Below are 13,728 nucleotides of genomic sequence, written 5' to 3' on the forward strand. Positions count from 1 at the left end.
GTCAGGCGGCGCGTGCGCCGGTCCGTCCCTTCCGCCTCGTCCCCCCGCCTCTCCCCGGCGCCATGTCGGTCTTCCACGATGAGGTGGAGATTGAGGACTTCGAGTACGACGAGGAGACCGAGACCTACAGCTACCCGTGCCCCTGCGGGGACCGCTTCCTCATCACGCGGGTAGAGGCGGCCGGGCAGCCGTGGGGGGGTGGGGGTGTGGGGGCAGCGTCAGGCCGCGGTCCCGCCTGCGGCGGCCCTGGTGCCTGCGGGCCGGGCGGGCGGCGGGTCCGTGACTGCTTTCCCGGGGCTTTTGCAGGAGGACCTGGAGAACGGCGAGGACGTGGCCACCTGCCCCAGCTGCTCCCTGATCCTGCGCGTCATTTACGACCAGGTGGGTGCGGCTGGAGGGCTGTCGGGCACGGCCGCGGCCTGCCTCCCCGGCGCCGGGGCGGCCTGGCCGGGCTTCGGTTCGCCATCCCCAGGGGAAGGTGTGGTGGCAGCTCTTAAAGCTCCCTGCTGAGCGTGCGACAGGGTTGTGTGCGCTGGTGGCTCTTCGGTTTGCCTTATCTCTTGGTTTTCTGGTCTCCTTCTCCTGCCGTGTTTGGGCTTTAAAACATGCCTGCTTGGGTGAGTGTGGGGTGGAACATGGACAGAACAGTCTCAGTGACATTAAGATCTACCTGTGACTCTAGCAGCCCAGTCAGCTAGCCTAGTAGTTTTTCTTATCTAGTAAGCATGTTTGGCTTTTGTGTTTTGGGAGACGTTCATACCAGTTATACCCAGGCTAGGAAACGAAATGGTTATCTGATGGTTTTTGAGGGCGAGGAGATCCGAAAATAATGAACATCAACTAAAAGTCTACTTGCTGTCTTTAGGAGCAGTTCATGCGTGATGAAGTCATTGCAGAACCCTTGACAAACAAGGAATTGATTAAATGCTGATGAATACATCATGAACTGTTGCTGCTTTAGAATAAGAAGGTGTGGGGATGGCAACTGCGGAAAAAGATATGGTCCTTCTCCTCCTGGAAGTGCTCGCTGCTGTGAGATACAAGTGCAATAACTGGCTGCCTTCGTGATTTGAATAAGAGGACATAAAACACACGAATGGGTTTTGTTCAAAAGAGTTAATACACTTAAAAAAATATGTAAGTTGCCATATGTATTCCAGAAGACTTGAGGATTACGATCTAATTGACAGCAAGTCAATATACAGAAGTGTGCGGAGCTGTGAAATGACAATGTTTATCTATGAGTGGGTTCTTAGCCAATGGAGAAAAGCAGGCTTTGTGTGGGCATATACCAGTGTGAAGCGGCATAGAGAGCTGAAGTGTTAGGAGACCCAAATTTAGAAGTCCATAGTATGTAATGCTGTACAGAATTACAGTTTTGACACAGTGTGGTCTTGACACAGTGTAGTATCACCTAGGGTGTGGGCTTGTGTGCTTCCATCCCATACTGAATGTGGGGGAAAATAGGAGACCCAGAATTGGCGCTGTTGGTAAATTGTTTTTACTACTGTAAGCACAAAGAATATGCAGTTGTATTTATATCTGCAGTGGAGGCAACACCTGAGTTGGCGCAAATTTGTTTCTTAAATTGCAGTTGCTTTGAAACAGCAGTGGTAGCTGTTAGAAAATGACTGTGTGATATAGCAGTGATATACTTTTGTGGGTGTTGTGTGAAATGAAAGAAAAGGAGCCACATATTTTTTACCCCTGCAAAGCTGGTAATGTGCAAATGGACTTGAAGTGGATTGTAATTTACCTTTTCTCAACAACTTGGTGATTTGACTGTTGCAGCAAATATAAAATGAGCTGCAGTTCTTTGTGCCATTTGTAGTAGTACATTTGCTGAATTTCTCAGTCTTCTTTTACGAGGTTCTGTCACTTCTTGGATAGGAGGTGCACACATTTCACTTAAATTAATTTTTTAGGGTAGAAAAGTTGGAAGAATATATTCCAGAGTACACTGATTCCAAGATAACTACAAGGCACTGCATTTAAATATTTATTTTAAATTATGGTAATTGATGTGTTTTAGTAGGATTTGACATCTGTGAAGTTAAATTTGAGGAAAAATACTTGTGCAGAATGTATATAGTTACTTTGCTCCAGGCGCTGAAGATAACCAATATTACAGAACTCTTGCGTTTAACTATTTTTGTTCTTACAACGTTCTGTGAATGTTAAAGATGAATATTCTAATTATTTTTAAAAAAAACGGGGGGGGCGGGGCGGAGGAACCAAACTGCACCTTTCTGTTAGGAGTTTTGGATGCAGTATGCACAACCCAAACTGTTTTCATGTCTAAACCAGAAGGTGGCACTCATGTTAAGTTGATGTCTGTCCTTAAAAAAAAAAAAAGCAAAAAGCTGTGGTCCTTCGGTTAGCTATATCTTATCAAATATTTATTTTGACTAATTAAATAAAGATATTTAATACACTCCACTGGTGGTTATGATGGGCCATTGCTTCTTCTGTTCGTGCACCAGCCACAATGATTTTCAGAGGTGTTGAGTTGCTGCTGCTGTGGTAATGATACTGGAATTTCTTCAGGTTAGTTAATAAAAAGTGTGTCAATGTATCAGTAGATGTTATAAAGCAACTTTACAGAAATTCTATTTAAGCCCCTATTCAAATTTCTACTGCATAAGTGTCTTAAGGATTTTTACACAAGTGTTCTACATAAAACAGTAAGTTTCAAGTGGAACACTAGGGAATGTATACTGTGGTGTGATTATATGGAAGTAAATTGCCAGGTGTAGCATCTTTAAAGATGAGTAGTTTTTACATTAGTAATTTGACCAGATTTCACTTTATAATCAAGGTAAGGCACTGTCATAAAGACTTTTAAGAAACTTGTGTAATTATTTATACTCCGTATGGTTGCGTTCCTACATGGCTGTAAAGTCTGTCCATTGACTTTCACTCGTCATGTCCCAATACAAACTTTGAAGTGATTCCCTGTAGTGTTCACCACTCAATCTAGAATATAGGTAATGGCTTTTTTAACAGTAAGTTTAGCAAAATTAATTATTTCATTTCATCAGTCAGGATTGTCAGTGCTTAAGGTTTTCATAATACACTTATTCTTACCGAGTATGAACAGGATCCAGGTTGTATAATGCAATTTACATGGACATTAAAATTACTTGGTTACATGATATCAAAATTGTAATGAAGTATTTAGATGTGTTAGAAAAGTTTTCTTCACTTAAGGTGTTAACCAAGCATTGGAACAGGCTGCCCAGGGAAGTAATTGTGTTACCATCCGTGGAGGTATTTAAAAGATGAGGTTTGGCCCTTAGGGACATGGTTTAGTGGTAGACTTGGTGGTGCTGGGTTAACAGACTCGATGATCTTAGAGGTCTTTTCCAACCCAAATGATTCTATTATTGGTTAAATTGCTCCTGACTAGTCTCATTAGTCTCACTGCAGTGTCTCGAGGATCTCAAGACAGCAGTTGCTGTCCCCACAAGAAAAGGAGTCAATACATGTATAGATGTTGTGTGTCTCCGAGTTGCTCATTTGGGAATCTGAGAGTTAAAAACTGCTGAGCTGTTGTGTTGCTTTCTCCTCTTCTGCTGGGCAGGGAGGAGTGCTGTAGCAACAGACTTTGTCCTTCATTAAAGCTCAGTGATGCTAAAGCCAAAGAGCTGCCCACTTTTGTGTCTTGTTAACTTGTAAGAGGCTTTTGACTCCAGTGACTGCAGTCAGCTTTTCAGAAGTTCTTCCATATTATAATTCCAAAACACCAGTCAGGGCAATCTGAGTAACCCATCAGAGACGTTGCTCTTCAGGAATTCAGTCACAAGGTTTCTTCGCTGCACCGCAGGCTCTTGCAGAGCATTACTTGTGTATTACATGTTCTTAGAAACCAATGGCTCACTTGTCTTCTGAAAGGGCGATTGTGTAGGATACAAAGAAGTCTTTTGCTTGCTGTTTGTATCTGACAAGCAGCTTGATTGATTGTGGATTTGATTAGGTCCTTGACTCTGCACAGAATCAGTGTGATGAAAACAGCATCATACAAACAGTAATGGGGTAAGTCATACTTCCTACAGGATTAGAGAGGGTGGAACAACTTATGATCGATCTCAGATGTTAAAACTCTGAAATTTCTAACGCTCTTTAATAGGACTAAACTCCTGTATAATGTTGAAAATAAGCAATACACTCTGCCACTATTTTATGGGAAGAAATGGAAGATAATGTGCTCTTCCTTAAAGAGGCTCAGCTTCTCCGAGAGGTTAGATTCTTGTTTGCATTTCAAAAGAACCTTGCTGAGAAGGTCATGTACTTTTGACTCATTGTGCCTGTTTATCAGTGGTGTATGTGATTAGTTTTCAATAGTGGCTCTAGAAGTCAATGACAAAGACCCTGGACCTCCACGAGCTGAGGTCATTAGGCCAGCGATTTCAGCTGTTGCACTTGGAGCTCCATTTGTCTATATGTTGGGGAAGTCATAATGTCCTAGAGGACCCTTATGTAAATAGTTTGTCATTTTTTCACTCCATCGCGATTTTTAATTTTGATTCTTAGCAGCGGTCAAAAAAAAAAAAGATAGATATCCTTTGCAGAACATCGGTTTAATAAATATTACGTAGGTTACCAAGGAGCAGATACTGGTTCATTTCACATAAACTGTCAAAATTTCTGTTGAGGAAGTGAACTGACAACTGTATTGTCAAAAAAATACAAAAAAAAAAAAAAAAGGCAGTTTCTGTGTATCCCATTTTGTCTCTGCTCTATTCCAGTTTAATGTTCAGATCAGGCTAACTGGTAGGGATAGGTATTTGATACATTGAAAATTTCTTGTAACTTTTTTACAAATAGGATTTATCAAGATATTTAGCATAGTGACAAATGTTTGCTGTAATCTTCTCCTTGCATGGTTCCTTGCGGATTGCTTTCTCTATATTTAGTTAGGACACAGCTTTGATTCTGCTTCATGGTAACTCAAAATGCTAATTTCTTAATGTCTCCATAGTAGCTGTGGCTTGGAGGTGACAGGGAGGATCCTGTGTAACCATGTAGATGCTGGGCTGATCAGCCCTGAAACTGGTCAAACCTTGTGAGTGACAGAGGCAGCAACTGACAGAAGCTGTGCCAAGCTGGAAAACAGCCGTCACAATGTCACCTGTGGTCAGGGGGGAAGCAGGTCAAAAGGGACTAACCCAAAGGGTAAAAGCTTAAGCGACCTGTCATCACTCCTTCTCGCCTCTTGCTGTCACCATTTTGATTTGCGTACCAGGTCACCTCTCCAAAATTCCTGGCAGCTCACCAGTCCAGCACAGGCTGCCTGTCGTGTTGTGGAACATTGCTGCTCTGCCGTTTCCCCTGCCGCCGAGCACAGCTGGCCGAGAGAAGCGCGGTCTGAAGGCTGGGTGGTGTGTGACGATCAGCAGCAGAGCTGGCCTGCCCGGCCGTGCCATTGCCCAGCTGGGGTGGCAGTCACCGTAGCTACTGTATCTCTGAATGATATCTCTGAAACTACCCAACTGAATGACAAACTGGTGTTTCCTGCGTTAGGTTATGTGCTGTAACACGCAAATCTAGCCCTTTAACCAGGTGAAGCAGAAAGCGGGGCTCTCAAAGAGTTCTTTAGAGCTTTACCTGTGTGGATATATATTTTTTTTTGAGCCAAAAGCTTGATCACTGTCCAGCAATGTTCTCTGAGGCAGGAACAGCTCTGTGAGCCCTCACTCTTCACTTGCAATGCCCACCCAACTCCTTGGTGTTCGTTGCCTTTCCTATCCATAGAGAGGAGCTCTGCCGCTATGTGGTGATCTAAGGGGATAATTCAAAATATGTGTGATATTGGTATTGGCAGCTGGGTAATTGAGAAGGAAACTTTTGGGACCCCCAAACAAGTCATTGTTGTGAAACACTTCTGAAGGAAGCAACTAGACTCATGAGTATTACGGTATTACGCCTGCTCTCTTCCTTCTAGTGGAAAAGTAATGTAATTTACATTCATGGGGTAGTAATTAATTCATGAATATTTGCCCCAGATACATATAGTTAACTAAGTATCTTTTCTTTTTTACTCTTCTCCGTATTTTCAGTAGTGTGATTAATACAGCATAACTTTCAGTGTCCCGTTTTTTTCCTCAGAGTCACTTCCCTGACAGATTTTCAGTCAGCTCATCGAAGCTGCTGAAATCAAGCTTTCAAAATTTACAAGTTAGGTCCCTGAAGATCCTAAGTTTGTCTTAAAGTTGTAGTATTAAAAAAGTATTTTAAACTTACTCTTTTATATTGCAGCTCTTGGGGATCATGTTTTCATCTCGCTACCAAGATGTTCTTTGTTGTTGTGTGGTGGTAATTTTTTATTTCTAAGTCAAAGCTAAGATCCTTGTCATGTTTGGATGCTGAAGCTGTTGCTTTAGGGAAGGATCCAACCGTCACAAGACTCAGGGTAAAATCAACAGGAGCTGGCAATATACTGACCCATAAGTCACTCCTTCAGTGCCCTCTTTGGGCTCTTTCTGCTCCATGACAAATGTTTTTACTTTGGTCTCAGGTGTTGTCCGTCTGGACAAGTCAGGAAACAGCTTTTTGACATGTTCGTTATTTCAAGTAAAAGTCATTCCAGTCCACCAGAACACAAAATAGCTGCGACATTTCTGAGCATGGTCTTTTGCATGTAGTCCTACAGTGTTTACACAAACTACAAGTTTCTAGTATAATCTTAGGAAGAATAATTATTTCACACTTCCTGGGGAAAAAAATTACATTTTTCAAGGGATTTTTTTTTTTTTTTAAATACGTTTGGAATAGATGCTGCTTAACAGTTCTCATTCCTGCATATCTCTGATCACAGACCTGTTGCTGCTGCTTCCTCTGAAAATTGTGTACTTAAGCAAAGCCAATGCAAACGTCTTCTGGGCTTTATTTTATCTTTCAGAAAATAGTGAGGCTGGTGAGCTCCAGCGGAGCTTTGTGTGCTGCAGCATAAATTTATCATTTTGTATCTCTCCATAACAGAGATTAGGACTGATTTTGTAGCTTGTGGCAGATTTTAAGATTAATGTTTCATTTAATGCTACCTTTTCTCTCATTATGGTAGAATACCTTTGACTTCTTCTATTACGCAGAGGCTTCTGTGACCCCCAGTGCACTGCACAGGTGTTACCACGTTGGTGGATTCTGGTGTACGTCCCTTACCTTGATAAGGAGAACCAGACTTTAAATATAGATATGAAAACAGTCTGGAGGCAGAGATACAAGCAAGCTACCTGTCACGGTGCCATTTCAGAGCCAGTAAACACAGTTTCTGTGCTAGAGGCTGAGATGAACTATGGCAGCAAAACGGGTAAGTGCATCAGAGCAGAACTGGCTGTCGCAGGGCGGACGAAGGGTCTCCTTGGTCCCGTGCCACCCCCAGCACTGCTCTGCAGCTAACGAAGAGTCTTCACTAGGGCATCCATGTGGGGACACTTCCCTAGAACACCCTCCCACACAATTTATAAATCATGGACCCCTTGAGGCTGATGCATTTGTGTTTAATAGCTTAAATAAATACATATTTCCATGAATTTTTCTAATAATTTTTGAATAAGCACAACTTAAAATCCACTGCGTCGCATGGAAAGGAATTACACAATTTAAGTGTGCTCTGTGAAGAGGGATTTTGTTTGTTTTGAACGCATTGCTCCCTAATTCTTTTGAAGGCACTTTTTGGATTGGAAGAGTTTCCTGCTCTCTCCTCTCTATCCTACTAGTGACTATTATGATTTTTTTTCTTATCTTCTCTCAGTTATTTCTTCTTCCAGTTTGTAAAGCCCTTGTCTAGTCAGCCACTCTCCACACAGGAGCTGCTCCACACCTGTGATTATCTCCGTTGCCCTCACTGAACCTTGCTTTGCTCTCCTGCACCATTTTTGAGAGGAAGAGAGATCAGAACTGTTATAGACATGGGTGCATCATGAATACATTGGCATAATGGTATTTGTTCTCTGTTCTGCTATTTTTCAAATAGTCTTAACATCTGACATGATGCTTTTTGACACTTGCTGAGCACTAGGCTGACATTATCTTAGAGCTAATTACGGGAAAAACCTTTTAGAATCCAAGCCTCAGAATAACCATGTCTTTCTTCTGTGTACCTACCTAGGGTCACAGCCTAGGTGTCTTTTAGAAAACGAGGTGGTCTGAGTCTGGTATTATCAGCTTCTGCTGGTTCTTCTGCTGGTTCCTCCTGGAAGTCGTTCTACCAGCCTTCTAACGGCAGCTGATGGTGTGCAAGCTCCATGCATTGTGATAAGGCTGTCCCAGATTAATGAATGCTCCTCTCCTCCTATCATTTAAGTGGCTTAATTTGTTATTTTCCTTCTGTGTCCTTTTTGATTAGCCATATTGCACTTCTTACATGGCTTTATCTCTTTCTTCAAAGCTGCATCTGTGTGCCTCTTGTATTTCCTTGTTGTTGCGACAGCGACTTTCCTTATGGGTATCTGAGTTTTCCGGGCAGTAAAGCATTTTACTGGAGTTAGTGAAGTGTTTCAATGTGACATTTCTTTTAAATTTGAATGCACTATATTTACTTTTCTAAAAGGTGTGTGAATACTGCCCAAGATGCACATATAATAGTGCCCTTTTTGAAAGGGCAAAGATATTTTTTTTTTCCATTTAAATCTACTATTTCCTTATAACTTTATTTTCTAATACTGGCCAACAGGTGGGTGGTTGGGTGTTACCCCAAGTAAATCATGAGTGATGAATGTGATAGAGCGAAGAATTCTTGCTTTTCCTTTTGAAGAAGGGGTTAATTGTAACTGATGGTCTCCTGTTGCAGGACTACTCAAGATAAAGCTATTTCTTGGGAGAATACCCTTAGGAAGTTAGTGACCTAGAATGAGCTTGGCACAGAATTGCCTTTTAGCTTTAACTGTGGTATTTGCTGCTGCTGCTGCATCTCCAGACACAAATGGGTTTTGACATGCTTTGCAAACAGCCCGGGGTCACAGCCTACGAGCTTTCCCTGGGCAAGTAAAAGCTGTGGAGTCAGGAACTTGATCTGGTTCTTGTGGAGACAAACAGCGAAGTTCCCAAACCCTGGGATGGTGCACAGTGGGACGCAGATGGGCAAATGCAACCCCTCATTGTAGGATGGTGAGAAGGACATGGCAGGCAGCAAAATGTGCTCCCTGCCAGGGATGGTTCATGAAGTTCAAGCGCTGCTTTGAACTGGAACCAAGACTATTTTTCATATCCCTTGACATAAGGCCCAGGGGAGAGCAGGTGACGGCACACCAACCCGGCATCCTGCCTTGGGCATCAAAATATGTTTCTGTGGCCCCTATACCTCCGCAAGCTGCTTGGCAATGTAGAGATGTGATTTTGCTGTGGAAGCAAGGGGAGGGAGGGCTGGTTCCGACGCCTTTCCTATGCGGCTTTCCTCTGTACGCACACTGGGAGCGCGTGGGAGCGCGTCAGCCTGGTGGGATGCAGTCGTACAGGGTCTACCTCCTGTTGCTTATGGCAGGAAGGATTTTCTTCCCGCACCGGCTGTTTGTTCAGGCACTAATCTCAGAATTTGTTTCTTGCCCAGTCAACCTAGCAAGTAACCTAGCGGTTAGGGCTGCACGGTTATGCCCTGTGCGTACAGCAAGGGAGGGATGATGTATAGAAGGTACACACTGAAAAAACTTTACCTGGTCCTGACAAAACACTCTGATCCTTACAAATCCTTTTTTATTTTTTTTCTCGATAGTTTTTTTCAAGTCTGGGATTTTCATAACTGAAGGAGAATTCAAATAAATCAGCAACCGGAGAAAACGCCAAACAACTGCAAACTTTCTTGGTGTTTTAAACTAATAGACCCCCCTTCTCAAGATATTACATCTAACAGGATTTGATCGTGCTTCCTTAGCCAGAGAATTTCTGTCAGTACCTCTGCCAAACGCACAGTCTCATGGAGGGAGGATTTGATAGTGATCCAGGTTAAGCCAGCCTCTTCATTCAGAGACAGTGACTGCCAGCCCCACACAGACTGCAGCGGGGCCACCCAAATGTCGAGTTTCCATTGAGGAAGGCCAAGTTCCCCATACTCTTTTTATTTTTGCAATTGTAGCGGGGCCATGTCCTTGGTTTCTTTCCATGCCAAACAAAGCGTCTGCACATTTTGTCTAGTTTGTTTTTCTACAGTTGAGGCATTTATACCAGGAGCACCTGCAAAAATAGAGGTCTGAAGAAAGAGATTAGTTTCTGACAGGTTAATCAACCTGAGGAATAAGAAATTATTGTGCTAGATCTGTAAACGCATTTGCAGGTTGCCTTGCAGGGGCAGCTTGTGAAGATTAAACTGGCCGGGGATACTCGGCTCTAGGCACCGTGTGCCCTGTAAGACACGGTTAATATAAAATGCTGCAAGGCAGATCCTGCCATCCGGCACAGCTGCGTAAACCTGGAGTAACTCGGGCTGCTTGGGGGATGTTACTGTGGATCCACTTCACCCAAGCAGAAGGGCAGAATTTAAATGAATTACCCATGAACAGAGAATAAAGAACGTGTGCGGTAAATAATAGATTTCTGCCCTTCGTGACACTCTCTCATAAATATTTCAGACTCAGTCTGATTGCTGCTTCTCTGTGTCAGCCAGAGACCAGACCAGGCAAGTGCATTTCGGTGTTCTGGTCTGGTCTTCATGTCTGAGGCTGTTACAGCTCGGGCTGAGGCAGAACCGCAGACAAAACCTTGATTTCTAAGCGTCTGTCCTCACCAGAGCTCTACTTGAAGTCCACAGGGCATGTTCTGTGACTGCTCTTGGTCAGATAGAGCTCCTGTTTTCTTTATTTTTTTATCTCTTGCTGAACTGAAAAATAGGGAGGACAGAGGGGAAGCAATTTTAAATTCATAAAAATCAGATTGTTCCAAAAGTGTCAGTTGAAGCATTTCACCATTTATGATTGATTTCATTCTGCAGAACTCAATGTAACATGTCACTGTATTTCTCACGCTGCACAGTCCCTCCATGCCGGCTGGCACTTGACACCAATCTATGAGGAGTTTTGGTTCCTCCAAAATTTAATTTTTCAGGGGACTTTACTCAGTGAGTAATGAGTCTGATTTTTTTTTTTTTTTTCTACATCACTGCTGGATTCTTTTTATTCACTTATTTTGTTCAGCAGCTATACAGTCTCTATTACAATACCCTCCAGATGCCTCTATTGCCATAACTTGCTCCATGAGGTCAGGCCGTTGGCCCCACCATCAGGTGCACCCCAACACATGCCTACTGTGTTACACACACTCTTGATGCTCCTGACTAGTTGTGCAACACTAACTGAAGAGCAAAATGCCTTAGTGAGATTTGAAGAGCTACATCCATGCCTGGAGGCATAATGACTGTTAGGAAGCATCCTTTTCGGAAAATCTGCAACTACTCAGTTTTAATATTCTACGTTCTTACTGAGTTGACTGTCGTATTTTAAACCTGTCAAATGTGTTTTATCAATATAAAATACTGTTTACTTTTGCTCATTCTTGCACTATCCAGATCTTCACCCTTTCAGATCTTTCCAGTATTTTCCCCCAGATGTAGCATATTGTAACTCATTGCTCGTGACTGCCAAAAAATAACAATTCCAAGACTGTCCATAGTTCACAGTATAGTTCTTTTGCTGGTGGAAATTCCATCTTTTTTTTCATTATAGCTAGTCCAGCAGAAAGCAACCAGAAAGCTAAGTGAGCTGAGCCTCTCGAACAGGGCAGGGAGGAAACCTCAAGTGTGTATTGCTGACATGTTCAGCCTATAAAAGAGAAATCTTGGTCTCCGTAGAACAAATGGCCACCTGCATATTCTCAGAGCCTGAGAAATAACCTCCTCCATCCTGCCACTTCTCTTGCTGTTACTTGTTCTCCTGTGTTCGGCATTATGATACTCTATTGCCAAAAACAGAGAAAAAGGGTTTGTCTCTACTATGTTCTTGCTGGATGTAGACTTTATCCAGATCTAGGAGTTTTATTCATTTTACTATTTATTTTGCAGATGTGTTTTAAACATTTTCTGTAATACAGTTGCACTGATGAGACCTAGCATCGGAGCAGGTATAACTTGCTCTTGCCCTTTTTGCAGCTTCATATTCTCCTGTGTTCAGAAGAAGAAATCACTGGCCTGGCAGAACTAGACCCACACAAGGTGGGGGATTTAATGGCACTGCCATGGCTGGAATAATCCAGTTAAGGGCTGCAGACAATAACCAACAGTTTTTTGTTGTCAAGGGTCAAAATGAGGATTATCTGGAGGGACAGAATTTCATGGTCTGCAGTACATTTCTGATGTTCATCAATGGGGCCAAGGGTATTCCCATTGAGACACTGAAAATCAGGGGTTGAACCTGTCATCCACAGAGTCACTTTGAAAGCCCATAATGAAATATCAATAATTGAGGATAGCTGTTTGCTAAAAGGATTACTGACAGGCATAAAATAACAATCACCAGTAGCTATAAATATATTTTATGTCTTGGATATTTTCCTGGCAGACTTTAGTCTTTCATTGAGTTATGCAGTAGCGGCCCTGGATTTGGACAACTTGTGCTCAAAAGAATAGTAGGATGTTTTTTGGGGTGCGAGAGGGGAGAAAGGACAGCTTTTTTTTGAATCAGTGTATCATGATTTTCCTTTGTTAGCACAAAAGCATACTTCCCTCCACAAACGGCGAGGTCCATTTCAGTTTATTCTTTTGCGGTATCCTGTATAAGGAAGAAGAAGATGAGATAACTCTTCTGGAGAAAATCCAGGATGTTAATTAAAGAAATGGCATTTTGACATTCATTCCTTACTGGCTAGACCCCATGGCTATACTGGTATTTCACATCTTGCTTTCATGTTCAGAGCTTTTCAAGATGATCTTCTCCACAATGCCTTTTTTTTTTTTTTTTTTTTCCACTAGAGGTCTAAAAATATGAGGAAAGGAGGCACAGTGTACCCATGTATTTGACACTAGAGCATTCTCACAAGGTGGACCGGAGCATCAGGTCACTGAAAGCCCCAGTGGGTTGGCTGACAGCGTGGGTTAGCGCTAGGCAGAGCGGAGGAACAGCATCTGATTGCTGGAGCCGAAAAATTAGCTTTGCCTCTGATCCAGAGTGACTTTCATGCATTACTGCCACATCCCACAGGAGCGACAGGTAGGCTTTACTTCCACTTGGGTGATGCTCAGGTGATGTGTCATGCCGCCTGAGGTAGAGCGGGGTGGTTGAGCTGTGGAGGAAGGCTCTGGGGCTGCTCGGATCTACCTGGCAAGTGAAATGCTGGGGGAAACCAGGAGTGGATCAAATGCTAAGATGTTAAACAGCAGCGCAGCTACCACCAGCTTAAACAGCTCGAAGGACTTGGTCCTGGGTCCTTAATCCCCAGCCTCCTGCTTTGTCCCTTCCCCGCCGGGGCTTGCCTTTGTAGGCAGGGAGGGATGAAAATCACCCCAGGTGCTGAGGGGAGCAAAGAGAGAGCAAATGGCCTGAATGCACAAAAATTTAGAGAAAAGCTTTCCCTGCCAGGCGTGCCATTAGGAGCCAGTACTTGCAACATAAACCTGAGGCTGCTGTTATTGTTGTAGTCCTGTTGGGTTGTTCTGCAGTGCTCCAATGCTGTAAAAAGAAATGGATGGATGTACTCGGGAACTGAAATTCAGCTTTTCCCATTTGCCACTTTTCTCTGTTCTTTCCCTCTGTTAAAAATCGAATATTGATCTTCCTCATTCTGCTGAGTCTGTAGTCTTTTCTATCA

At 43.1% G+C, this 13,728-nt stretch overlaps 1 protein-coding gene across 2 annotated transcripts in view; it reads left to right on the top strand.

The window, feature by feature from the left end:
* The first annotated feature begins 5 nt into the window (after window positions 1-5).
* DPH3 (diphthamide biosynthesis 3) overlaps window positions 6-13,728 on the top strand; it is a 20,673-nt gene continuing 6,950 nt past the window's right edge. The window contains exons 1-3 of one of the 2 annotated variants that reach the window (XM_080386491.1): window positions 6-170; window positions 307-381; window positions 866-2,439. In XM_080386491.1, the coding sequence (XP_080242617.1) occupies window positions 63-170; window positions 307-381; window positions 866-931 (249 nt within the window). In that variant the 5' untranslated portion in view covers window positions 6-62 and the 3' untranslated portion in view covers window positions 932-2,439. Of the gene's footprint in view, window positions 171-306; window positions 382-865; window positions 2,440-13,728 lie in introns of those variants that run through there. The other variant, XM_080386490.1, reaches the window with a different exon arrangement.

Source organism: Falco punctatus (assembly GCF_963210335.1).
Source record: "Falco punctatus genome assembly, chromosome: 4".
Classification (NCBI taxonomy): Eukaryota; Metazoa; Chordata; class Aves; order Falconiformes; family Falconidae; genus Falco; species Falco punctatus.